Below are 26,832 nucleotides of genomic sequence, written 5' to 3'. Positions count from 1 at the left end.
GTGATCTTTCTAAAATGCAATTCTGATTATGCCACCCCCCTGCTTAAAACTGTTCAAAAGCTCTGCCTTGCTCTTAAGATAATGTATGATCTTCCCACTGTTTACCTTTTCAGTCTCATTGCTTATCATACCCCACATGAGTTCCACTACCATATGCACAGTGCCTGGCATACAGTAAAGATTCAATAAGAATTTTTTGAACAATAAAAAAGAGGTCAAAGGACCTGAGCAGATCCATCATATCTGTGCCAGGTAGGAGGTTTCAAAGCACATACTGGCAATGCTGTCAGAACCCAAAGAACATGATTGTCCCATGTAAGATTAAGCAGCAATAGCAAAGATCTATTCCTATTCAGCAAATGGACCAAGCATTAGCCTATCCCCAGCTCCTTTCTTCCTCTTATTGACCGGGAAAGACATCAAGAATGCAGTCAGAGTCAATCCAACCTGGATAATAGCCAAGTTATTAAAATGTCTTGAAAGGCCAGTTACCAACCTGACCATCTCACGATGTCAGGAATTCTAAACTGGGGTCAGTTTATCAACCAGTGTAACCAAATGGCCACAATGCCAAACCGAAGAATGAAGATGCTCCAGCACTAAATGAATGACCACATAGTACTGAAGCAGAGGGCCCCATTCAAAGTACTGTTGTGAGCAGTGAGGGGGTGGTTCCCTGAGATGCCATCTACCAGTCAGTCATCAGCACTATATGCACAGTTAGACCATGCCACCAAACTGGTTTGTTACCAACAGCTTGCAGCAACCAGAGACCTAAGAGGCCTAGCTTGTTTTGTAACACAGACAACTCAAGTAAAGAAGAATGGAAAACCAACTTTGGACTTCTGTATAACTTTTAATAATTTAAGTGGATATTACCTCTGAGGAGTTAAAGTGTCTTAAGACTCATCGAAGACAGAAAGTGATCGTGGAGCAATGGTAGCTACACTTCTTTCACCTCTTGTCAGTGAAGATGAAGGTTTGTGAAGCGTAGAGATTCTGCCAAAATCTGAATGCCTAAACTTTCAAGTGTGCAAGAGCCTTTAAGTAAGGAGGGCAGGTACTTGCTCTGACAAGTGAAGATGTTCTGGCTGTGTTTATTAAACAAGGGCAAACATCTGAATGAAAAGTGAAAAAATCATCTAAATGGTCTGTTTACTTCCAAAAATTTAGTTATTTGGAAACATCCAAAAATAGTCAGAAATGCCTGGCAGGCTCTTAAGGTTTTTCCACCCTATGGCATTGGAATGCAACCGATAGATGGAGTTTTACTGGACTTTTAAGCCCTTGAGGAAAGGATCCTGTCTAACTTTTGTTGTACACCCGTGACTAGCCCACTGATCCCTATTCACTAAATGTTGGATGACTGAATGAATAAGAATTAATCAATGCTGCAGAATTCCAAAGAAGCCACTATTTATCATCAAGAAATAAGGCAGGGCCGGCCCCATGGCCAGGCAGTTAAGTTTGAGGACTCCACTTTGGTGGCCCAGGGTTTTGCCGGTTCGGATCCTGGGTACGGACATGGCACTGCTCATGAGGCCATGCTGAGCCAGCATCCCACATGCTACAACTAAAAGGACCCACAACTAAAAATATACAACTATGTTAAGCGAAATAAGTCAGTCAGAGAAAGACGAACTCTATATGACTCCACTCATAGGTGGAAATTAGTATATTGAGAAGGAGATATGATCGTTGGTTACCAGGGAAAAGGGGGGGTGGGGGGAGGGTACGGAGGGGGAAGTGGTGTACCCACAACATGACTAACAAAAATGTACAACTGAAATCTCACAAGGTTGTAATCTATCATAACATTAATAAAAAAATATATATATACAACTATGTACTGGAGGGCTTTGGGGAGAAAAAGGAAAAATAAAATCTTTTAGAAAAAAGAAAGAAAGAAGGCAATGGGCTGGCCTCATGGCCAAGTGGTTGATTTCGTGCACTCTGCTTCAGCAGCCCAGGGTTTCATCAGTTTGGATCCTGGGCGCAGACCTAGCACCACTCATCAAGCCATGCTGAGGTGGCATCCCACATAACTCAACTAGAAGGACCTACAACTAGAATATACACCTATGTACTGGGGGGCTTTGGGGAGAAAAAGGGGGGAAAAAGACTGGCAAGAGATGTTAGCTCAGGTGCCAATCTTTAAAAAGAAAGAAATAAGGCAAGCTTTCTCAGAATTGAAAACATGTTCACAAAAAGATTTGCACAAGAATGTTTATAGCAGCCTTATACATAATAGCCCAAAATTGGAGACACCCAAATATCCATCAACTGGAGAATGGATAAACAAACTGGCATATTCATACAATGGAATATTACTTGGCAATAAAAAAGAAGAGTACACATAGCTGGATCTCAAATACATTACTAAGCTAAATATAGATGGAAAAGAGTACATACTGTATGATTCCACTTATGTGAAATTCGAGAACAGACAAAACTGTGTTGATAGAATTCAGAAAGTTGCAGGGGGTGGGTGGTGGTAGGTAGAGAGTAATCAACTACAAAGGGCGTGAGGGAGTTTTCTGAGGTGATGGTTCAGTATCTTGTTTGAGGGGTTACATAGGTGTATATTATTGTTGAAATTCACCAAATGGAACACCTAGGATCTGTGCATTTTATTGTATATTAAGGATAAATCAATTAAAAAATTTGTTTTAAAGCAAAGGCAAGAGAGCTGATGGGAGTAACCATCATAACATCTTTTAGGTTCCAATAATAACTGTCCTCAGGTACTGTTTTCATCAAGCTACCCCTATGCTCAAGAATCCAAAATGACTTATCACCTGTCCTGTCAAATCCATATCCTCATTCTGAGCTCCTCCATACAAAACCTCCTCCCACTTCCCACCCTACCAAGGTAATCTGCTCACTGTCCCATGCAGATAATTTGCTCTTTCCTACCTGAGTTTCCTGCCTGGATCCTCTTCAAGTTCTCTCTGCTCTTCAAATCTTACTTTAAATTGAGGAGCCTCCTTAATCAAAAGAGGAACTATTGATTAATCCTAGCCAATTTGAGCATCCTATGTTCCCTAAGTTTTTTATTCGTTTATTGCACTAATATGATGCTTTAATACATCCCGTGAATACTGGCAACAGAAGCAATTTTAATAAAATGGGCAGAGACTGTGGCTAGGGATCCCTTTGTATTTCTCTGCAGAACCCCATTCAGAACCTGCATCAATGGGCCAGACAGTACAACGCAGACTGTGAAGATTATACGGTATCCAGACAAGGGCAAATGTTTAACCAAGGACCAATGAGAGTGGTATTGAGGGAGCTCTGAGGCCCTGCAGAGGCCTAGGTGGGCTGTTGGCTTTTCCTCTTTTCAAGCACAAGGTAGTTCAACAGGGAAGGAACTCGTCCCCGCCGAGGTAGCAAGTAGCTGAGAACAAGGTTGCATCCTCTTTCTGCTCAGCCTTCCCTCCTCCTAAACCAGTGAGGAAATGGCCAGCACTGCTCTGAGGAGCGCAGAGCCTGTTCCCAGCGTGCAGTTTTCCGTTTTACTAGGAGGACCTGACCCCTGGGGGAAGGAGAGGGAGGCGGGAGCATTTAAGGCCAAGGAGGCACTCAATCCTTTTCTCATAGATTTACACCCAACACGTATGCAGTGAAGCAAATTACAAACACCGACGCTCACAACCACATACACACGTGCACGCCCAGCCCCACAGAAGCAGATGCGCATGCCCAAGCCTCTGCGCGTACCTATTTAGTTTTCTCTTCTATAGATGCCCCCCATTCCACCCCCGCTCGGCCCAGCCCGGCTTCTCCTACCCCGGCACTGGGGAGGTTTACCAGGCCCGACCTGGCGGGGCCTGGAGAGAGTGTTTCTCTAAAGGGGGGAGGGGAGGTCCTTCCCTTTGGGGCGGAAGCGGCGCGCTCCGACCAGGCGGACTTAGCTCTCGTCCTGGGAACATCTGGAGGGGGCTGGGAGGGGCGCGCAACCAGGGCGAGCGTGGATTGGCTGCGCGGGAGGAGGGAGGCGGGGTCTGGGCGAGGGGCGGGGCTCACTGGCCCCTTTAAAGCCTTGACATCAAGACGCGGCCCCAGCACCCCCCCTTTCTCTGCCCCCCGCCCCCGAGCCGCGGCCATGGACCCGGCGGATCCGGCCTGCCCCAGCCCAGCTCGGCACCTGATTTCGGTGAGTTCCGGGCCTACTTGGGATTTAAAGGGCGGCGAGTGGGAGGTCTGTAAGCCCCGGGCTGGGGGTGGCGGCATGGAGGGCAAGGCTCTCGTGGCAGCCTTGGGTCGGAGGGGGGAGGCGCGGCTTCCTGCCCGGACCTCGCTGCCTGCCCCTCCCTCCCGCAGCACTCTCCCTGAGGGCTCCGGCTGCGACTCTGTCCACCCCACCCCACCCCCTCCCGCCCCCCGCGCCATCCTCGCGCACACTCCGTGGCCCCGGAAGGGAAACTTTCGGGAGAGGGGGATGTTCCGGGGGCTGGTCTCCCTCCCTCTTTGAAAGCGCTGACCTTGCCCCAGCTGCGCACCCCACCCCACCCGCATGCCACCGTCGGGGTGCAGCTTAGCCATGCTGGGTTGTTGCAGGGGACTGGGGAGGCTCTCCCCTAAGCGCAGGCGCGGGGACGAGCCCCGGTCTCCTCTGTACTCCTTGCGGTCCCCGTGGCCTGGGGCGGTAGGGCGTGGGGGAGATGAGGAGAGGCGGAGAGATCAGGGTCTCCGGGAACAACCCTTCGATGGCTTTGGGGGGCTGCGGGAAGGAATAGGGGAACCTGGCGGGCTGAACACTAAAGAGAGGCTGAGGAAGAGAGGGGCTGGGCAGGGAATGGGGCCAGTGCCTGCAGAAAAGGCTCTCTGGGTCCTGGTTGCGGTGCCAGAAGAATGCAGAGAATGCGTCTGTGCCCGACACTCCCCTGGCCTAGGCCGACCACGAAAACGGCTGTCCGAACCCCAGCGCCCCTTTCCTTATCCTGGGCCCAAGGCCCCGCGGTCTCTCCTGCCCTGGCACTGCCTCAAGGGCACGGAGGGCCCTCACCTCCCACAGGCCTGGTTTTCCAGGTGTCTCGGGGCTATCCACCCAGCCTGTCCAGCTGCCACTTCTTAAATGCTCGCCATTCTGAAGAGCCAGGGGTCTTAGGCTGATGGGTTCCTTGGCCGCAAAGGCAATGGCTCTTATTTCCTCTCTACCACTGCCTCCCTCCCCCGGGTCCTCCTGCCTGAGTACAATTGTCTGCCAGAGGTAGTGTTGGAGGCAGACCCCTGGCACAGGGGTGGTCCGGGGGACAGTGGAGAGGGGGTCAATGTCTAATCATTCTGTGGTCACTACCTTTGGGGAAAATGAACTTAGCCCACTTGCCTTGTGCAGACCTTCTCTTGCAAGACATTATGCCAGCTAACTCTGAGATTCCTTGTCTTTCTTTTTTTTTTTTTAAAGATTTTACTTTTCCTTTTTCTCCCAAAGCCCCCTGCTACATAGTTGCGTATTTTAGTTGAGGATCATTCTAGTTGTGGCATGGGGGACACCGCCTCAGGGTGACTTGATGAGCGGTGCCATGTCCACGCCCAGGATTCGAACCGGTGAAACCCTGGGCTGCCGAAGCAGAGCGTGCAAACTTAACCACTGGGCCACGGGGCAGGCGCCATGAGATTCTTTGTCTTTCAAGAAGGGAGACACAAAATTCGGTTCTCATATTGGTTCCCTATCTTTCTAAGAACAACCTGGGATCAGTGGGTTTCCTACCTCAGAGAAACACATGTATTCCTGTCTGGGGAAATATTCCCACATAGTTCAACTTTGTTTTCAAAGTCATGGTCTATGTGTGAGGAGGCATCTGTCCTCATGCCTGCGGTGGCTGGGACCCTCCAGCATTTTTCTCCAGTTCAGGCCTTTGGAAGAGAGTGAGAAGCAGGAGAGGCAGATGGCCTGGGCCACAGGGAGGAGGGCTCTTCCCCACTGGAAACCAGTGTGTATGACTTAAGTTGCTATCACTATGGACTGGGAGTCAGAAGCTCTGGTCCCTGCTCTTCCTAGCTTGCTGTGTGACCTTTGCCAAGGCAGTTTGTCTCTCTGGGGCTCTTTTCTCTCATCTGTAAAATGAAGCAGTTGGAGTTGAAAGCCCTAACATTTCCTTCCGCTTTTTGACATTGTGTGGTTCCCCTGATGAGTGGATATGGAGGGGAGAAAGGTCCTCTGGCAGCATGGTTCAGTTTGTAGAGGTAGGTGTTGGGTGCTGTGCTTCTCAATTGCAGTGATTTAGGATTAGAGCCTTGGGTGGAGGGGAGCAGACTCCCTTATCCTGCCTGAGAATAACCATTGTCCTGCTCATCCCTCTGCCCTGGGCTATGAACTCCTGCTGGCTGGGGTTTTGGCCCATCCATCAAGGCTTCTGGTGAGACATCCTGGCAGGCCAGTCTTTGAGTTGGGCCTTTGGGGAGGAGTTGGGAGAGAAGGAGGCAGCCAACGGCCAGCAGGGTAAGCAGATTCCCAGGAGACAGTTTGCATCTCAGCTGTTGGGACTTGTTTTAGGATCTGGCCCAGGGAGCACAGCACGCTCGTCTGCCCTCTTATGGGAAGAGGACAAGGAAAGTCCCACTGCTGTTGCCCATCCCACCCCCTGGCCCTGCTCACCTCACCTTGCGCTTATACCCCCAGCTCCCAGGCAGGGGCTTCAGGATCCTCCCTGCTGGCTCACCCAGCACAGCCAGCCCCTCAGGCCCTGCCATGCCAGCCAGGCAGCAGCACGGAGAGGCTGCCCCACCCCACCTTCCCCAGCCTCCTTCCCTCCTGGGGGTAGGGCTTCCTCAGGAGTCAGGCTCTCCAGGTTAGGACTTGCTCCCTAACCCAAGAGCCAAAGGCCTTCACATTCTCTCTATTCCTTTTCATCCTTGGTCTCCCAGGTGCTGAGGGGGATGTGGAAGGAAAGGTGGAGACATAGTAGTTAGGGAGGCCGTGCGATTGGTTGGATCTGGGGCACATACTCCTGCATTGCTTTTCCCTCTGCCAACTCCCTTGGGCCTGGGGAGCCCTCTTCCCTGGCCCTGCTGCCCATGGGACTGAAGCTGCAGCAAGAAGTATTTAGGTTAGACCCCAAGGAAGCCTTCCACACTGCTAGGATCCCCTGGAACAGAGAATGGAAGCTCCCAGGGAGGTCAGTTTCCCAGAAAGTGGTTAATGGTGGAGTCCCTGTCAGAGTGAAGGATGCGGCTGTTGCTAGGCAGAGGCTGCTGTTTCCTCTTGGGGTGTGGCTCTGAGGCTGGCCAGCCAGAGGCTCCGTTAGAAGCAGGAGGAGAGAGGACCCCTGCCTGATAACCAAAGAGGGGTCCCTGGCCCCATCAGCCCTGGGTCACTAGAACTACAGCTCTCAGAACAAATGCCTCTTCTTGCCTCTGCTTCCCCCGGCTCCTCCTCCAATTCACCACCACTACCATGGTCTGCTTTGACAGTCCTCGCCCAAACCTGGCAGGCTCCTCCAGCCCCAGTCTGGCTGCACTAATGGACTGATTGGATTTACTATACTTGGAGTTTGGGATTTCTGATTGAACATGCAAATTTATGTAAATCAATCTGGGATCTGCTGCCACATCAAAACAACATAGAGTCATAGGCTGGAAGGAATCCTAGAGACCATCTAGTCCAACGCCCTCGTGTTCAAAATGGGGAAACTGAAGTCCAGAGGGGGAAGTGATTCATATGATGATGAGTATCAGAGGCAGGGCTCCTGATTCTGGTCTAGTGTTTTACAGGGTACCGCTCTGCCTTAATTTCTCATGCATGAGGGCGCCTGGCTGAATTTAAAGCAGAGAGGGCAGGTCTTGAGCCTGAGATTACAGAGAGCTGAGCCCTTGGAGGGTCAGAGTGTTGTCTCAGGGCCCCCCAGGGGCTCTGATCAGCTCTCTAACATGCTGAAGAAAAATAACTTCAAATCTCTTAGAACAACATGCTAATATTTTCCCCCAGGCCCTGCCCTGGAGAGTTGGAGGACAAGGTCATTGGTTGCTGCCCAGCTTGGCCCTTATGGTTTCCCCAGTGCTGAGATTATGTCTGTTCTCAGCATCTCTCACAGTACCAGGCACACAGTAGGCTGTGGATGGATCTGCCTAGCAATGCCTCCGTGTTTACCCTTCCATCCACATTTGAGTCGCGGCCACTTCTCTGCATAGCCACAGTGGGAAAAGAACTTTGGTCTTCTGTGACTCTTTGCCCACCCTCCCCTGCCCTCCTGGAGGGCACAGGCCAGCTGGGCCTCCTCTGCAGGTTTCTGCAGCAGTGACAGACCAGGCAAGCCTTGCTGTAGAAAGGATCTCATTATTTTAAGCTCAATGCCAAAGCTCAAAGAGGGCTGTGGAGATGGGCTTGGGTCCCCAAGAAGCAGTCTCCACTTCTTGACATGTTTTTGATCTAATGCACCTACCCGGCTGCAAGGTGCCCCTGCCCCACTTCATGGACTGCACCTGTGGCGTGGGGCTGTTTGGAGGGCTGAGCCCTCACTTACCCTGTAGTGCCTGCGCATGTTGCAGAGAGATGGTGTTGATGCTCAAAGCAGCTGTTGGCCTGCTTTGACGTACTTTGGGAGAGTGACTGTATGGGCTCAAGATCAGAGGTCCCGAATTCCAGCTAGGACCACCACCAGGCCCTGCTGCAGCCCACGGTGGAGCTTGGGACACATATCTGGGGTCTTCCTCAACCTTCACCCCAGACACAGATCTGGCTGTCTCTGAAAGGAGTGCCCTTTTCTTCAGCGTCCTCCCAAAATGCAGCAGGCACGGAGCCGGCACCTTTGGTTCCTCGCTGCCCAGCGCTCCTCCACCCCTGTATCCTTAGCTCCATGTGAGGGGAAATTCTTCTCCCTGGGCCTCAGTTTCCCAGCCTGTGCTGATGGATTAATAACACATCATCATTGGGGTGTGGCACCTGCTCGATAATTACCATTTTCTCACCTCTGGGAGTTACGCAGATGAAAGCGGCCTGAGGAAGCCAGGCTGTTATTAAGGTGAATTATCATTGCTGTTATTACTGATTTCTAAAAATCCAACAGCCACTGAGAAGAGCCCAGGCAGGCACAGCACCCTGAACTTTATGCTAGTCCCTGAGCTCTGGGAGTTCTCCAGGATCCACTAAGGTTTTTTCTTTAAATGTATAGATTTTTTAAAAGGAAAGACACCCCTTTCTGCTGCTCATGCTGTTGCCTGCAAGGCTTGACTGGTGGGTGCTGCTTCGGACATTGATCTGCACTTCTCTCTCAGGCAGGGCTTGAGATCTTCCCTCCCCGAAGACCCTCTGGGTAGGAGAATGATGAGGATTTTCCTAGATGAGACTGTGAGGGGCTCCGGAACTCCAGGGGTGTGGCCCTGGGGTTCTCAGCAGCTGCAGTTCCCAGGGGCTGATTCGTTTCATCCCCAGCTGGCTTGACGTGGGGGCTGTAATTGGCCCTTTTGTGTGAGGATCTGTTGAGACCCCCCTCGCAGGGGTCTAGAATGAACCCAGCTCTTACCTAGGTGGAAGTGGCCTTGACCAACTTCTGAATAGTTTGGTGCTACCATGCCACACCACAGCCCAGGGAAAGATTCTGTGAAGAAAGAGAGTGAAGACATTGACGTCCCTTGGCCAGAGTCCCCACAGTCATCTGGGCACACCTCCTCACCCCTCCCTTGTCCCAGCGGCTTGGTCCCTCCTTCCTAACATGGGAAGAGAGTAGATGGCCCCAGCTGAGAGAGGCTTTAGAAATCACCTCGTCAAGTGGTTATTCCTTCTAACATTTTTTTTTAAGTTTTATATTATTTTATTTTTTCACTAGATTTTTTTTGCATAATTCAAAATGATACAAAAAGGCATAGATTAAGAAATCTCGCTCCCACCTCCACCCCTTCTCCTTCCATAGAAAATCACTTATTAGTTCTTACATATCCCTCAAGACCTTCTTTACACAACAACAAATACATATATGTTATTTTTTTCCCTTACCCAAAAGATGGCATAAAGCATATACTGTCTTCATCTGTCACCTATTGGCAATATCTGGGTGTGCATAGATTTCTCCTGCCACCTCTGTCAGGTCTCTGGCCTTTACCACCCACCCCAGTGTCCCCCAGTTGACCCCAGGCCATGAGCAGAGTTCATTCACCTGTGTATGCTGAACTTCATTCAAATGCCAGGGTTTAGGCCAAAACCAGCCTCTGAGGAATTCTCAGGCAATGGCCAGCCCTTACTCTGTGCTAGATGCTGTGGTAGACCCTAGGGGTACCGTGGTGGTCCAAAAAGTCCGTGTTTATCAAATAATTAAACAGTTACACAATTATAGCTGTGATGAAGGCTCCAAAGAAAGGACATGTACTGTCAGAGCAAGTCGTCAGGACCTGGCCCCCCCTTGGTGTGTGTGGGAGTGTGCGTGTGTTGGGGGAGGCACGTGTCATGGCACAGCACACGAAGCTAGGGCAGGAGTCTGGGGCTACACCTGCAGATACGGTAACACATGACCTGGAAAGCTGGGTTTCTCCACTTCAGTGACTTCTCTTCTCTCTCCTCCCCGTCTGTGGGGTATTCTGGGCCACTTGAGTTTTATTGTGTCCGAGACAAGGAGCCCCCTTCCTGCCAGATGGTACAGGTAATGCCTCCTCCCCACCCCCACCCCGTTGCCTTCTGTTTCCCCAGCTCTGGGCCTCCAGGCTCCTGAAGCTGGAGCCTTCCTTTCCACTGTAGGCTGAGGGGAAGTTGGGGGGTGTTTGCTTCTCACTTCCTCTGTAGACAGCATCTCACTTCCTGTCCCCGGGGCTAGGAGAAGGCTAAAAGCTCTTGGCTGTGCTGTCCCTTCCTCTCTCCCCGCTCTGCTTTCCTGGGAAGCCTATGGGTCCCATAGGAAGACAGTATCAAAGCCAACAGCTTCTCCCTAAAGGCCCTGCTGAGCTCCTCATTCCCAACCCCCCACCCCACACGAGGGGTCCTATCTTCTCAGCTGCAATCCCTTTCCAGACCTGATCTCATCCTTCTCTTCTGTGCCCTGCAGGGATAGAGGAGTCAGCACTCACCCCATTTTACAGATAGGAAAACTGAGTCCCAGAGGCGTTCTAGGCTTCATCTAGAGTCATGCAGTATAGCTGAGCCAGAACTGGATCCAGGAAGTCTGACTCCCATCTGTGGGCACAAACAAGAGCCAAGCCCAGTGGGGGCTTGTGGGCGAACCAGGGCTGCTTTCTCCTCCCAGAGCAGCGCTGGCAGCTTAGATGGTCACCTCTGAGCTCTGGCCAAATGGCATCCACTGAGACAACACTGAAGCTGCCTGGATGCAGAAGGCGCTTGGGCAGCCAGATCCTGTTCCCTTTGAAGCAAGAGACCAGGATATGAAGCTTGGGGGAGTGAGCACTGGGGGCTGAGTATGGGGGGCTGGGAGGGTATATGCCTGTAAGTGCAGCCTGGGAGCCAACAGGCTGTGTAGCCTCCCAGGCCCTTTTTCTCTGGGATCTGAGAGCACATAGCTGACATCCCAATAGTCAGCTCTGCTATCACCTCCAGGAGCCTCTGTGCCTCAGTTCCTCCTGTGGGACCTAGCCCATGTCTCTGGTTACACCCAGGATGTTGAAAAGATGCTTACTCTCCTATTCGGTCAGGGGATAGGAGAGGAGTTGGTAACTGGCATGGGCCAGGGGACCAGGAAACACACACCTTCAAACGCTCTTCGATCCAGCTGCACTGAGTCATTCTGTTTCCATACACACCCAGAGAGTTCTGCCTCCTCTGCTTATGCCTTCCTTCTGCCTGGGATGACCCCCTCCCCTTTCCTTAGACCTAAACCCCACCTATCTAGAAAGGCTCAGTTCACTTGATGCCTCAAATTCTAAAAAACTGTTCCAGCTCCAGCGTAATATTTCTCTCCTGATTTTTAAAGTTCCCCAAAAGACTCCCGTTGTGGAACTTCCTTCACAGTCCAGTTATTTACCTGAATATCTTACATCCCTTGCTAGACTGAGAGCTCCAGGAAGGCTGAGAAGAGCTGGTCCATCTCTGCACTGCCCGCCAGTACCCAGCCTTGTGCCTCAGGCTGAGTGATCTGTCCAAAAATATCTACAGAATGAACAGATTAGTCCCATTTGCCAGAGGGAGTCACTGAGGCCTGGGAGTGGGTTGGGAGCTTGGAAAAGGTCATATCAATGTTAGGGACAAATTTGAGGGGGGATAGTTAGGGGTCTTTAAGGGAACCTGATGAACCCATTGTACATTCTCACCTGTCCCTTCTTTCTGGTCTTTGTGTCTGGGATGAAAGGAGATCCCCAGGTTCTGGGCCTTGTTGGCAGGAGCAGTGCACTGGCAGACAGTGTAGGGGGAGTACAGAAAGGCAGAGCCCCTCTTTAGAGAGCTCCCCTTCTGACAGGGACAGCCCTTCTTCCTCCCAGGGGAGTACTAGAGAACAGGACGCATTACAGTTTTAAATACTGATCCTGCAGGACACACTTTAAGAAGAGAGATCAGCGTGGGCTGCATCAGTCCAGGACAGCTTTTCAGAAGAGTTGCATTGGGGCCAGACCAGGGCAGGGCTTCCAGGGTCGTGTAGAGGGCTTTGGTCTGTTCCCAAAGCAGTAGGAGGTCATGGGAAGATTTGAAGCGGGAGGGACACCATCAGATTTACAGTCTTAGAAAGAAGATTGCTCTGGTAGAGCTCCTTGGAAAGTGATCGCCGGCAGGGAAAATACAAGATAAGCCTGGAACATCTTATGGTGCCAGAAAGTAAGCAAATGTTAAAAAAAAAAAGCTTTTAAAATAGAGGCATGTTGAAAGGACACAGGAGCCAACCTGAAAGAATTCTCAGTGGCCAAAGCTGGAATGTAAGCAACGAAATAAGTGATGATAATATTGGATTATAATACAAAGAATGAAATAAATATCCTTGAGTCCATACTGATATAAATATGTAATTAAGTAAATAAATGGGAGTGAAGGCACAGCTCTTCCCTACAGAAAACTTCCGATTAATAAATATACCAGGAACGAGGGAAATCGAAAATTATCATTAGAACACTGTAGTAATTGCTGGAAGCAAGATCCACTGATGAATCCTAAAGTTGGGTGAAAATTTAAGCAGAAACAGGATATTTGCATAGTCACAAAGTATTGCCTCCCAAAATATTTATTAATTACAAAAGGAAAAATAGTAAATTTACAGTGGAGAAATCCACTAGTAGACACCACCTAACCAAGTGATCAAGGATAACATCGCCAGTAATAAGGCATCTCAACATCATGGATACCCCTGAAATAATGCATTGAGAAGGGCATAGCACCTCTGATATTCTTTCCAAACATCCATAACTTCAATCTAATTGGAGAAAACTTTAAACAAACCCAAATTAGGGAACATCCTCCAAAATACTGAACAGTTCCTTCCAAAGTGTCAAGGTCATAAAAGACAAAGACTGAGGAACTGTTGTGAATCGTAGGAGACTAAGGAGACATGATGATTAAGTACCATGTGGGATCCTGGATGGGATCTTGGACCAGAACATCAGTGGAAAGGACATGGTTGGAAAAACTGATTAAGATCTGAGTAGTCTATGGTTTCATTTTTAAAAATTGTTCTGGTAAAAAAGATGTAGAACAGTGAAAAGAACGTGCTGCTATATCTGTTTTCTTAAAAAGCATATGCACACACACAGATAATGCACACACAGAAGTAGAGGTAGAAAATGGCTGGGGGAGAAGAGGAGCGTACTAGACGAGGGAAAAGTTGTCCAGGAGGAACTGGTCACCATCAGGAAAGTGAAAAGACAACCCACAGAATGGGAGAAAATATTTTGAAGTCATATATCTGATAAAGGACTTGTATTCAGAATATATATAGAATCCTTACAACTTGATCATAAAAAGACATAACCCAATTAAAAAATGGACAAAGGATCTGAATAGACATTTCTCCAGGAAAGATATATAAATGGCCAATAAGCATATGAAAAGATGCTTAACATCATTAAGCAGGGAAATATAAATCAAAACCATGAGATATCACTTCACATTTACTAGGGTGACTAGAATCGGAAAATCAGACAGTAAGAAGTGGTAAGGATTTGGAGAAATTGGAACCCTTATTCACTATTGATGGGACTATAAAATGATGTATTCATTTTGGAAAACAGTTTGACAATCCCTCAAAAAGTTAGTTACCATATGACCCAGCACTTCAATTCCTAGGTATATACCCAAGAGAAATGAAAACATACATGCCACAAGAACTTGTACACAAATGTTCATAGCAGCATTATTCATAATAGCCAAAAAGTGGAAACATCCCAAACGTCCATCAACGAATGAATGGATAAACAAATTGTGGCATATCCATTCTATGGGATATTATTCAGCCATAAAAAGGAATGTAGTACTGACACCTGCTTCAACGCGAGTGAACCTTGAAAACATTATGCAAAGTGAAAGGAGCCAGTCACAAAAGACCACCTATTATATGATTCCATTCATATGAAATGTCCGGAATAGGGAAATCTATAGAGACGGAAAATAGATCAGTGGTTGCCTAGGGTTGGGAGTGACGAAGTGCTAACTAAAGAATAATAAAAATGTTCTAAAATTAACTGAGGACATGCTTACACATATCTGTGAATCTACTACAACCCACTGAATTGTACACTTTAAATGGTGAGTTGTGTGGGATGTGAACTATATCTCAAAGCTTAATTTTAAAGTCCAGGAGGAAGTGGCCAACAGAGGCAGTTGGGCCTGAGAAGGCAAGGGGGACTGAAAAATCTTGTTGGGATTTAGCATTGTGGCAGTTACCGCTGACGTCGGACCAGGCTGAGGAAGGAGTGAGAAGTGAGGATGACTTTTTTTTGAGAAGTTTGGCTGTGAAAGGCGGAAGAGGACAGTATCTGAAGAAATGTCAGGGGAAAATTATTTTAAGATGAAAGACACCTGAGAAGTTGTAAAGGCAGGTGAGAAAGATCCCTTCAGGAGGTAGATACTGAAGAATAAATGGGGAGGGACTGGGGCGAGAAGGACTGGCCTTGCCTGGGAAGAGGGCGGCCCCTCTGCTAGAACTGGAGGAGATGAGGGTGTACAGGGGATTCCTGTGGGGCTGGGAGTATGGTGGCAGGAGATTTGAGGGGATTTTCCCTCTGCTGGCTTTCATCCTCAGGAAACAAGAGGGGAGGTGATAGGCCAGAAGTTTGAGGAGAGTGGAGAGGGTGTGAAGTAGTGATTGCAGAGACTGAGAGAGCCTAACAGTTGGCCTTGGTAGGGGTGCCAGGCAGGACTGACGATCTGGCTGAGGTGGCTTTCCTTTGGTGAGGAAAGAGTGAGAAATAGTGTAAGCAAAAGCCTGGGGACAGGAGTGAGTGTCGAGTCCTGTCCTCTCCTACCCCCAGCCTCTAGACAATGTGGAAAGAAGCATTGACCTAGAATGTTCAAGGGAAGGTATCCCAGGCATCTTCTAGAACTGTGCTGTCTAGTACAGTGGCCACTGGCTGCATGTGGCTATTTAAATTTAAAATTCAGTTCCTCGGTTGGACGAGCCACATTTCAAGTGCTCAGTAGCCACGCGTGGCTAGTGGCTACAATATTAGACAGCACAAAATAAACATTTTCATCATTACAGAAAGTTCTGCTGGGCAGCACTGTTCTAGAATAGTGATTCTCAAACTGTCTGGCCTGAGAACCCCTCTATGCTCTTAAAAATTGAGGACCCCAAAGAGCTTTGGTTTATATGGGTATTGACATTTACTGTCATATAAATTAGAACCAAGAGTTTTAAACATTTAATTAGTTCATTTAAAAATAATAATATATCCATTACATGTTAATGTATTTTATGAAAAATAATTATGTATTTTCCAAAACAAAAAAAAAATAGTGAAAAGAATGGCCTTCTCCTTCCTTTTTGCAAATCTGTCCTGTCTGACTTGATAGAGAGCGGCTGGGTTCTCGTATGTGCTTCTGTATTCATTTGGTGTGATACCACATGTCACATAGTCTCTGGAAAATGCCGCTATATACTCATGACAGAACGAGAGTTAAAAAGGCAAATAATGTCTCAGTAGTGTTAGGAAAATAGTTTTGACCCCGTGGACTCCTTGCAAGGCCTCAGGGTCCCTGGACCACACTTTGAGAATCACTGTTCCAGGACAGCCTCCACTTGGCGTGAAGGAACTTGTCCCTGAGAGACTGAGTGATTTGCCTGAAGTCACACAGTGGGTAAATTACAGTGTTGGGACTAGACTCTAAATCTTGTGCCTTCTGGTCTGAGGCTTTTTCCAGTACCCTTGGCTGCAGAGCCCCTGGCGTGTGGCCCTATAAATAAACCCATTGTGTTTGTGTCAGAGCCCCTGGCCTACACAAGCTAGCAGCTGCTTTTTTTGTTGTTGGGTTATGCTGTGGACAGGGCACGTGAAGGATCCGAGAGGAGAGATAAGGGTGTTGAAATCTATAAGCCTTTGGCAGAAGACTGATGCTACTGTCTGTTTGAAAGAACCCACACCATGCTGTGGAGTTCCTGGAGTACCTGTGCAGAGGAAGTTGGAGTGGGGGATGCAGTGGGCCCCTTCCCCATGGACACGTGCCTCTCAGAAGGGCTATTGTGTCTTGGGGCCAGTTGTCAGGAGGAGGGAAGGAAATTCTCGTCTGCCCTCTTTCCCCAAGGGGGAAGGAGACCAGTTAGAATTTTTAGGACTAAAAGATGCTTTGGGCCAGGGATTGAGGTGGCCACTTTCAGGCCAGGAATGGCCTGAGGCCTCTGTCCTTATATCCCTCCCCACACCCCGTGGCAGCCCGGGGCTGATCTTGTCTAGAAAGGAGTGTTTGCCGTGGGTGCAGAAGTTGCTGTTTACAAGTGGACTCTTGGGTGTGACAGGGATTCCAGAAAACAGCTGGGAGGTCGGGGGGAGCCGAGAGGGAAACGGTTGGTGTTACGGATGATTCTGTTATTAAAGTGAGCTTTTCCATCTCTGCCTTCCCACAGCTGCCCAGCCCTCCCCCACCTCCTGGTCCCTGGCTTCTCTCCCTAGAGGACTCTAGGGGGAACAGCTGGTGAGTGAGGGGCTCATGAGGGCCAGAAGGCCTTGGCTAAGGGCCTGGGTAAGGGAGCATGGAGGACAGGCTTGCTGCCACCTCTCTGGCCCCTTCTTGCCAGGTCTGGACTCCCAGTTCAGGGAAGGGTCTTGCCTGTGCCCTGGCTAGGGAGGGGGTAGGAGCTGTAGCCCCTACTCCTTTGATCTGGCTGACGGAAAGGCCAGGACAGTCAGATCTCGTGGAGCCTAGGTGACTGACTGGGCTGAAGAGATAGTGGTCACCTGGATTCACTCAGTGGTTGGGCTGAACCAGCCATGTCCCCAGGTTACCCAGAGACCCCTGAGCAGCTGTTCCCCCTTCCCTGTCCCTGGCCACTCACAGACTGCCCTCCACCCCCTCTGAAGGAGGGCCAGAGAGACTCTGCTCTTCCTCCCTTCGCCTCCCTCCCTCCTCTCGGCACTGAGGTCACCTCCCTCTGAATCAGGCTTTTGTGAGGGGCGGGGCTGCCCGTTGGCAGTTCTGGCGGGAGAAGCCACCAGTTCAAGTTAGAGCTCCCACCCTCTGCAGCTCCATCTCTACCCAGCCTGGCCGGCATCCTGCCTTCTAGACCCAGCATCCAACATCCGGGACCACTGGAGGAATGTTTGAAACCAGGGCCATCCTGAAAACCCCAGGCCAGGGGTTTTCCCGGGCCCCAGGTGGGCCTGAGCACAGAAGCTGTGAGTAGGAGTTGTGGGGCCCAAGGGAGGAGGAGGGTGCTCGGTCTCTGGGGAGAGTGGCCCCACTGACACCCAGCAGGGACAGCCACTAGGGAACTGACCTGGGTGGTTTTTTTCTCATGAGATTTAGGCGGAAAACTCAGACTCTGAGGGACCAAATTCCTAATGAGGCTCAGACTGGGAGCTGAAGGTGTTGGTGTCTCTCTGAATCTTAATATTCCATAAAGATGCAGGCAGTTTTCTCTTTCACCACAGAAATCTTGAACTCAAACTGTGTCCTGCTCACAGCGTGCTCCTCCCCAGTGCCAAGTTTAAATGCAGGCTTCTTCAACAGTCCAGGCTGACAGCTTCCTGTCCTCTGCTTGTGGCCCTGCAGACACAGAGAAGGCCCCTTGTCCTGAGTTGGCCAGACCACCTCAGCTGAGGGCAGAAAACTTCTCCCCAAAGTCGGGCTGAGTCACAGCCTGCCTTCAGCCGACATTTCCGGAGCCTCTGCTGGGCCCAGCTGGGGATACAGAGACAGACCCACAGGACAGAACTGTTGCTCTTGGGTGGCTTATCACTTGGAGGGTCTCCCCCAGATCACAGTGTGACTCAGGCCTCCCTGCCCTGGGGCCCACAGGGGCTCAGATTGGGAGGGTGGCAGTGGTTGGCTTTGTGGGGTGTTTTGGGTCCCCGCCCTCCTCGACACATAAAGCCACACCTGCATAATCCACAGCCAGCCCTCGAAATCTGGGCCTCACGCCTAACCTGGATGCTTTTTTATTTTTATTTCTTTAGGAAAAGGTATTCTGCTAACCACCTTGACCCTTAGTTTGGTTTGTGTTTGTTGTGTGAGGAACATAAGACCTGGGCTTTCCCCAGCAGGATCTTTTTCTCTTTCTGGCCCCTGGACACTGCCCTGTTCATCCCACCTGCTTCCTTCACCCTCCCAACGTTTTTCTGTCACTCTCTCCAGCACTCCCTCCCGTACCCCAACCCTTCAACTCCCTGGAAGTGTCCTTTGGGGAAATGAGTGTGAGGGGATTCAGAGAAAGCTAGTGACCCACAGGGGCAGGCCTCTCCTAGAGCAATGGGAGCAAGAGGCCGGAGGCCCAGAGATGAGTGTTGTGGGTGCAGTGGAACTGGTCAAATGGTGGAAGTACCCTGAGATGTCTGTAACCCCTATTTTTTTATTTTAAGCCCTATTTGTATGTCTAGGAAGGAGGATATTTAGTGAATTCTTTTTTTTCCAGGCCTGTCCATTTCTAAATATATTGAACATAATAATGTTATGAGCAAATGAAGTTATACTCGATACATTTCTATGATGTTAAAATAACAAAGGACTTCACATTGTTTTGGAGTATTAAAAATAAGTATTACACAGTTTTTCCTTTTCCTCTGGTTTTCAGAAGCCCCCTTCCCACTGTGGTACACGCCTACACACACACTCTCTCTCACTCAGAAAGAAGCTTCTCCCGCTTTGCTGTTAGCCTTTCTCTCTGGGGTGTCAGGCAGAGAAGAGTGAAGGCTGGGATGGCCCTGGGGCTGGAGAGCTGGCAGGGCGGGGTAGCAGCGCTCTCAGATGCTCAGCTGCCCCTACAGCTGAGACCCCAGGGTGAGGGGCCTGGGACTCAGGGTCCGCGTGCAGGTGAACAGAGGGAGTGGCAGCAGGCTCCGAGGCCAGACTACATTGCGCCTCAGTCAGGGTGTGATAGTATGAGAAGCCTCCATTTGTTGACACTCTATATACAGTATCTCATCTTATCCTCCAACAGCCCTTTGGGCTAAGTATTCTTAACCCCATTTTACAGAGGAGGAAGCAGATGTTGTAGAACTGGGACTCTCCCAGATCTGTCCACCTGCAAACCTCCAGGAGCCCTGGGACTGTAGGGAGCTCACAGAATGTAAGGAGTTTCTAGTACAACTTGTGTGTACAGAGAGGCTGCATACGAAGGGGGAGAGTCAGGCCTGTCCAGTGCTTGGTGAACCAGCCGTATGATTTGGACAGTGTCCTTTGCCACCAGAGCCTGCGTCCTCACCAGGTTGGCGTCCCTCCTTACAAAGTGTTTAGGAGAATCATATGCAACAGTGGATGAGAACGTGCCAACATGCTGATTGGCGCTCAGGATACACTCAGTGTATGTGAGTGTAACTTCCTGTTCCTTGGTTTCCTCCTGTCAATTCTAGCTGTTTATAATAGCATTTAACTCCCTTTGTGGTTAGGAGGATTAAAGAAGGCAGTGTATGTTGGAGAAGGACCGCAAAGCACCGTGTGTGGCTGTTCATTCCCGTCTGTTATCTGAGTGATTTCTGGCTGAGCACTGGGGACCTTTGCCCTGGCTCTTTCCTCTGCCCGGAATGCTCTTCCCATTCCAGGATTTCATCCAGACTTCATTCAGGTCTCTGCTTCGCTGTCACCTCTCAGTGCCTTATTGGGACCGGACGTATGTTCATTGGTTTATCAGTGTTTTATCTGCCTCCTCAAGTAGAATGGAAGCTTCATAAAGGGAGCGCTTTCTCTGCCTTGTTCATCCCAGTGGCCCAGCACCTGGTACGCAACAAGAACCTGATAAATGCTTGTGGGATGCTTGGCTGACATCATCTGCCTCTGTCTTTCCACAGGCAAGGTGACCATTCTGGCTACTAGAGTGAGTGTGCCAGCCTGGGTGAGGAGGCAGAGACAGGTGAGGGGCTTTGGAGCCTGTGCATGCTGGTGGTGGGGACTGGAGGAGGAGGGCTGGGGTGGGAGAGGCATCCCCTGTGCCCCACTGTGAGGACGGAGGAGAGAGCGTTCAGATGCCTGGTGGGTGAGCTGCTGAGGGCTCCTCCCTTCCTTGGTCCAAAAGCGCAAAGCCTCTTTTGTGGGGGCTTCGATGAGTCAGGGAGGCAAGTAGTCGATGGTGGACTGGAGGCCTCCACCCTTTTACATTAGGAAGGGTTTCCCATCTACTGGAAATTCCTACAATATTTGTGCCAAAGAAGGAAATGAGTGCTTTCCTCTAGGAGAGAAATTGAAACTCAAATGGAAGATGAAGACTAGTCAGGTAAAGCCAGTAACTATGGCAACAGTCTGGTGGGGTTGGGGGATCACGTAACACAAATCAGGTCAGAACCCTGGCTGTGTTGTGTTCAGCTGATGATAAACTAGTCCGTTTAGTCGTCAGTCTGTCTCTTACGCACCAGGAATCACACCAAGAAGTCTGAGTCTGGACAGTGACATGAATACAATGTCCCTGCCCTCACAGAGTTGACAGTTTGGGGGAGACAGTTGCAAACTGTGCAAGAATGGCACTTGACCCAGACGAGGGTGGGAGGCCTGAAGCATGAATAGGAAAGAGCCGGGGGAGGGTGTCAAGAGACTCCTCCTGAGGGACCAGCATGCACAAAGAGGCTGGTCCACTGGGGCCTTGCTGGAAGCAGGGAGCCTCGGAGGCCCGGGCCGCTTCCCACTGTACCCAAGAGAGGATACACTGTGCCAGTCTGAGGCCAATCTCAGCGGAGAATTCAGGTTTCTCATCTCCTGGCAGTGTCTCTGTGACCTGTGATAGGGTGAGTGCAGTTATAGGGGTTTATAAAACAATGGTCTTTGTTCTTAAGATGGGAAGAGTGTGTTTTGTGTCTCTCCTGTGACTGGAGAGTCTTAGCCTGACCCTGAGTTGTTACAATGTCTGTGGCACATTGGTCACACTGATCTAAATTCCAAGAATACTGACAAGTTTTGTCTTTGTCCTTGTCCTCCGCTTACCTCCTCCCTGTGCCCTGAGTAGCCTGCCGGGGCTTCTCTCACTTGTTCCCACGGCCTGATGTCGGAGGCCATGGACCAGCCAGCCGGGAGTCCAGGAAACCCAAGGTCAGAAGAGGGTGGTGATGGCAGCATGGAGCCAGGCACCTGCCAGGAGCTCCTGCACCGACTGCGGGAGCTGGAGGTGAGGCACGGGGCAGGGTGGGGGTGGCGGTGCTGGCCAGAGCCCTGGGGAGCTCGCTGTTGGGTTTTTGGGTGTGGGTGGACCTTCATCTCAGTCCGCTTTGCCAGGCTGGAGCAGAGCTGAACATTTCTTTAGCAGAGCTCCTCCGACAAGCCCTTCCTTGCTCTTAGCTCTCCAACCCGGTGCCAACTCAGGACAAGAGGCATGTACAGAGTGGAGCTGTCCTAGCCCTCAAACGTCTCCCTCACCCATCTTCTCCCCCAATTTCATGCCCCTGCTGGCTCCAAGAAAGGAGTGGTCACAGAGGCCCCGGGAAGAAGGGTTTGGATGACACGAGGCTCAGGAGTTGAGGGACAAGGACATGGATCCTTAAACTAGGCCCTTTGCCACATTCTTGATACCCTGCCCTCCTGCCTCCAGCCTCCTCTGCCTTCTCCTCAGGGAAATAAGGGTTACTTTTGGCACCTCCCACCTTAATTCCTCCTGGCCACTGCGTCTCTCCAGCCCCTCCAACCTCACTGACTGAGATTGGGGTTTACAGAATCCCCATCTCAGCTCTGCCTACCTGATGCCCTCAGTCCGTCTCTGCAGGCCTCCCCGTGGCAGAATCCGACCAGAGCCAAGAGCTGGCGCAGGGGTGTAGGTAGTAGACTCTTGGCTCTCCCTTCCCCAAAATCAATTTGCCCTGGAGGAAGAACAATCCTATAGCCTCCTTCTTGCCCTCTTGCTCCCTCCTGCAGGCAGAGAACTCAGCACTTGCCCAGGCCAACGAAAACCAGCGGGAGACCTATGAGCGCTGTCTGGATGAGGTCTGTGGGGTCTGTGGTGGGACTGATGCTGGGGCGGGGACATGGCTTGTCTGCTCCAGGCAGAGGCTGCATTGGCTGACAGCTCTGCCTCGGGGTTTTCTGTCCCCAGGTTGCCAACCACGTGGTGCAGGCACTGCTGAACCAAAAGGTAAGTGGCCACGGGAGACATTCTCACTTCCTAGCCCAGATGCCCTGGGTCCAGCAGGGGAGGTCCTTCCTGGGGATCCCTGAGCCTACTCACCTAGGGGCAAGAGGAGGGGACTTGGAAATGGCCTACTAGCAACTCCAGTGAAGCCCCCGCCCCCGCCTTGGACAAGTCCATACTGTTCTACCTGGAGGCAGGGGAGGGCTAGGTAAGGCCAGATCTCTGAGTTATGGTGACTTTGATTTGAGCTGAATCCTTCCCTTATCCTGGCCCCAGCTGGTTTCTCCAGGTTGTGATGGCCCTGACAGCAATGATATTGTGAGCATAGGGTGTCATCTGAATATCTATCTACTCAAGTACTGTGGGTAGCTTCTTGACATCTGGGCCACTCTGACCCCCTGCTCTGCCTCATATGGGCCCTTCTTTGATGTATGGTTTCTAAGAGGTAGGGGGTTGGCTCCAGGAATGGGAAAGGTGCCGAAGGGAATGAGTTTTATCTCCCACCAGGGGTGGTAAACTTGAGACAATTTATCATCCCCAGAAGATGTGATGGCTACAGAGACAGGCAGGCTCAGCTCCGTCATAGAAGAAGGTTGCAGGAGAAGGGCCCGCTGCTCTGATGAAGGGCACTGTGCTAGGACCACTCTCCTTCTCCTCACATCCTCTTTTTGTCTTCCTGCACGTCCTGGGCGGGTGGCAGGACCTGCGGGAGGAGTGCATCAAGCTGAAGAAGAGGGTGTTTGACCTGGAACGGCAGAACCAGATGCTCAGCGCCCTGTTTCAGCAGAAGCTCCAGCTCACGACAGGCTCCCTCCCTCAGGTGGGCTCAAGCACTTCCCCTTCCCTCTCCATAGCTCAGCTTCCTGCCCCAGCCCAGCCCCATCAGCATCACGCTCTTTTCTCCAAGACACCTGTAGAAGCAGGCTGTCAGCCATTCCCCTGTTCCTCCCCAGCCAGGGAAGGCCCACCTAGCCTGATAGATCTGAGCCTTAGATGGGGGAAACTCCCTAAGTCCCCTCAGGCTTAGCTGTCCCCCCGAAGTGCTCCCCACCCAGCTGAGTGGCATCCCTTCTTGTTGACCGAGAAGGTTCTTGCTTGCTCCCGCCCTGTGTGGGGAGATGGGTGGAGGCTGAAAACGTAGTTATTTCAAGCTCCCAAGTGGCCCCTTTGGCCACTGAATTGCCTCTTCTTGGCCAGGGGTGGGGCCGGGTGTAAGAGCCCAGTGCTTGGTGTCACAGAGAGGTCAGGAAAGGCGCTTCACCCTGGAGCCCTGTGTGTGCTCGTAGCTGCAAATGCTCGCCTGCCAACACATAGGCATGGCCGCAGACGCTGGGTCCTGCTTCTAGCCCTGACACCTGCCTTACCCGGGAGAAGCGGGAGGCTACTGGGAATGGATCTTGGGCTCAGTTAAGATGTCACTTGGGGTCACTCTGTCAGGAAGCCCCAAGGATGGGGTAAGACATAGAGGTGGAAGGATCAGGAGCAGCTCCAGGTACCTGAGGTAAACAGCAGGTTCTGAGGGGTCAACCAGCACACCCCTGCCCCCGACCCCTGCCAACCTTGTGTGTATCTGTCTGGATTTGTGTGTCTGCCCCATGCAAACCAGGCAGCTCTGGGCCCCCAGACTCTGAGCAGGATGTCTCTCAGCTCCCTGGGAAGCCCGACACCTGGCAAAGGAAGCCTCGTCACCGTGGCCTTTCTGGAGCCCCATCCACCAGGCCGGCGCAGAGCTGGGTCTGAATCCACTGCACTGACCTGGCGGCTCTGCAGGCCCTGGTCTGTCCCTGCTGCAGGGTTCACCCTGGCAGCCCCAGAGGCCTGAGCACACTGGCTGAGCTCACCCCGTCCTCGGTGACTGGTGATAACAGAGGTGTAGATCATCCTTAAATCACTGATTTTTTTACTTAAATGAATTCTGGGACATCTTGAGGTTTGGGGTAATAGATTTATCTTCCCCAGAGGTAATATGACATCATGGAAAGAGCATGAACCCTGGCCTCAGAGAATCTTGGGCTGAGTCCCTAACTTAGCTAATTTTTAGTTGTGTGACCTTGGGTAAATTAACCTTACAGACCACAGTTTTTCCCTTATAAATGAAGATTAAAATACCCATTTTGCAGGTTGTTCTGAGGATTAAATGAGATAATATATAGTAATCGGCCCATAGTAGATAGTGGATAATTGGCAGCTATTTTTCATTATTAATGTTATTCCCAAGTGGTGCTTTGCTAGGACAAAAGCTCCATTGGGCAAATGGTAATTAAGCTCTTCCTGTGAGCACTGCCTTTGCCAACACACGTTGAATTGGACGGCTGTACCCTGTGCAGAGCAAGCATACCCCTGAAGGCTGGGCCTGCTGGGAGCTGAGGCAGGTCTACAGACAGCCATAGTACAAAGCAGGGTGTGCCAGTGCAGTCTAGGAGTGCAGAGGGGAGAGAGGCCATCAGAGATGGGCTGGGGAGAGTTCCCCTTAGGAGGAGACATTGGACCTGGGCCTTGATGGACGGGAGATTTAAAAAGAGTGGAGTAGGGGTTGGGGAGGAGGGATTCCCTGTGGAAGGAACGGAGCAGGGAGCAGCAAGCTACTCAGCTGGGCCGGAACAAAGGACATGTGAAGGAGCTGAGTGAGACAGGGAAGACCCGGCTGGCCAGGTCGGAATGCCAGCAGAGGAGTTCAGACTTGTCCCCACAGGCAGTGGGCGGGCATAGGAGGCTTTGAACACAAAGATACTTTAGGGAAAAAAAAGAAACAAATGCTTTAGGCTGCCTTGTGCACAGGAGATTGAAAAGCCACCAAACCAGGTCAGGGAGAGTGAAATGCTGAGCAGCGTCCAGGCCAGAAGTGTGAGGATCTGGGCTGCAGGAGCATCTGCAGATGGCCAGGCTGGAGGGGAGGCTGAGAGACCCACAGAGACAGGGTTTAAATGCTGTGGAGAATGAGGGTTAAAGCTGACTCGTATCTAGTGGAGTTGCCTAGGAAAGGGAAATGACATTTTTAGGTACTGCGTAACCCACGATTAAATACTACCTTCATAATCCTCAGAGTACGGGTTTTACATGAGACCAGTTAGGGGAGACAGTGATAACTCCCGCCGTCTCTTTTCTAGGCCCCAGTAACAAAGGCCTCTTCCTTTGGTCTCAGCCATCCCTGTGATGCTGCGGTCACAGACAATCAGAACAGGAACAGGTCTCGAGGCTCGCCCTCTCTGTAATAGAGGACGAGACCCCGCAGAAAAGCAGGGTGGTCCTGCAGTCACAATGGGCACCCAGGTTAGGCCTGCCGCCACCCTCTGGCCAGGGGCACTCCTCTTTCTCTGAAGCCCCCGACCGGTCCCACCTCCCTGCTGCCTGGCCTTGTGCTCTTTCAGTCTGCCTGTGCTGTGGTCTCCCAAGGCTCCTCTGACCAAGTGGTGGGGACAGTGGTGAAAGCCACACCTTGGGCCAGGAGACGTCCTTGAAGGGACAGACTTGGAAGAGCGTTTTCCTGCCCCTGGGTGAGGAGGCCTAGCTTCGTGAGGGAATAGGGACCCGGAACAGACAGCGCCCCTGCTAACGCTGCCTCTCCCCTGCAGATCCCACTCACCCCACTCCAGCCACCATCAGAGCCACCAGCCTCTCCCTCCCTGAGCTCCGCCGAGGGACCGGCCGCCTCACTGCCTCTGGGGCACTGTGCTGGGCAGAGAGAGGTAGGAGGGCTGGGCACGGTGGTCTGTGGCTTTGCTGACCACAGGTTCATCAGTTGGTACTCCACTGCTGTTTTCTAACGAATCCCAGGGGAAGAGCTGCTTCCTGGTGCACAGATTCTTGTCCAGGCTGGGTGTGAGCCCTCAGCTGTCAGCCTCATACCCAGAAAAACAGATCCCCGCCCCCAACCGCGGGCCTTTGCAGCAAAGGCGTTAGTACTGCAGTAAGACTCCTAGTTAACCCTCCTGAGCTCTTACTCTGTGCCAGGCACTATGCTGAACATCTGGACACCATTTATCTTATCTTTTTTTTGTAATTTTTGGCATGAATTTCTAATTGTATACATATTTATTTATCCAAGTCCAGAAGTATTATTCATTTATTCTTTTGTCTCTCTGGTTTTTCTTATTTTATGAAGTTGAATATAATTACCATCCCATTTTACAGATGATACAGTGGAGCTTAGAGGTTAAATAACTTGCCAAAGGTCATATAACTAGTTAAGTGGTAGACCTGGGACTTGAACCTACAGAGTCTGGCTGCAGAGCCCATGTAATTAACCGCTATGTCAGACTGGACTGGGCCAGAGAAGGGG

At 50.8% G+C, this 26,832-nt stretch overlaps 1 protein-coding gene across 3 annotated transcripts in view; it reads left to right on the top strand.

The window, feature by feature from the left end:
* The first annotated feature begins 3,994 nt into the window (after positions 1–3,994).
* The window catches only part of NCKAP5L (NCK associated protein 5 like), a 36,246-nt gene continuing 13,408 nt past the window's right edge, over positions 3,995–26,832 (top strand). The window contains exons 1-7 of one of the 3 annotated variants that reach the window (XM_014862898.3): positions 3,995–4,156; positions 20,296–20,357; positions 21,441–21,599; positions 22,340–22,408; positions 22,518–22,556; positions 23,254–23,373; positions 26,126–26,239. In XM_014862898.3, the coding sequence (XP_014718384.2) occupies positions 21,477–21,599; positions 22,340–22,408; positions 22,518–22,556; positions 23,254–23,373; positions 26,126–26,239 (465 nt within the window). In that variant the 5' untranslated portion in view covers positions 3,995–4,156; positions 20,296–20,357; positions 21,441–21,476. Of the gene's footprint in view, positions 4,157–17,495; positions 17,689–20,295; positions 20,358–21,440; positions 21,600–22,339; positions 22,409–22,517; positions 22,557–23,253; positions 23,374–26,125; positions 26,240–26,832 lie in introns of those variants that run through there. The other 2 variants (XR_006518058.2, XM_044755619.2) reach the window with 2 other exon arrangements.

Source organism: Equus asinus, chromosome 22 (assembly GCF_041296235.1).
Source record: "Equus asinus isolate D_3611 breed Donkey chromosome 22, EquAss-T2T_v2, whole genome shotgun sequence".
Classification (NCBI taxonomy): domain Eukaryota; kingdom Metazoa; phylum Chordata; class Mammalia; order Perissodactyla; family Equidae; genus Equus; species Equus asinus.
The sequence above is the reverse complement of the archived record's forward strand: the minus strand, read 5'-3'. Positions and strand labels throughout refer to the sequence as shown.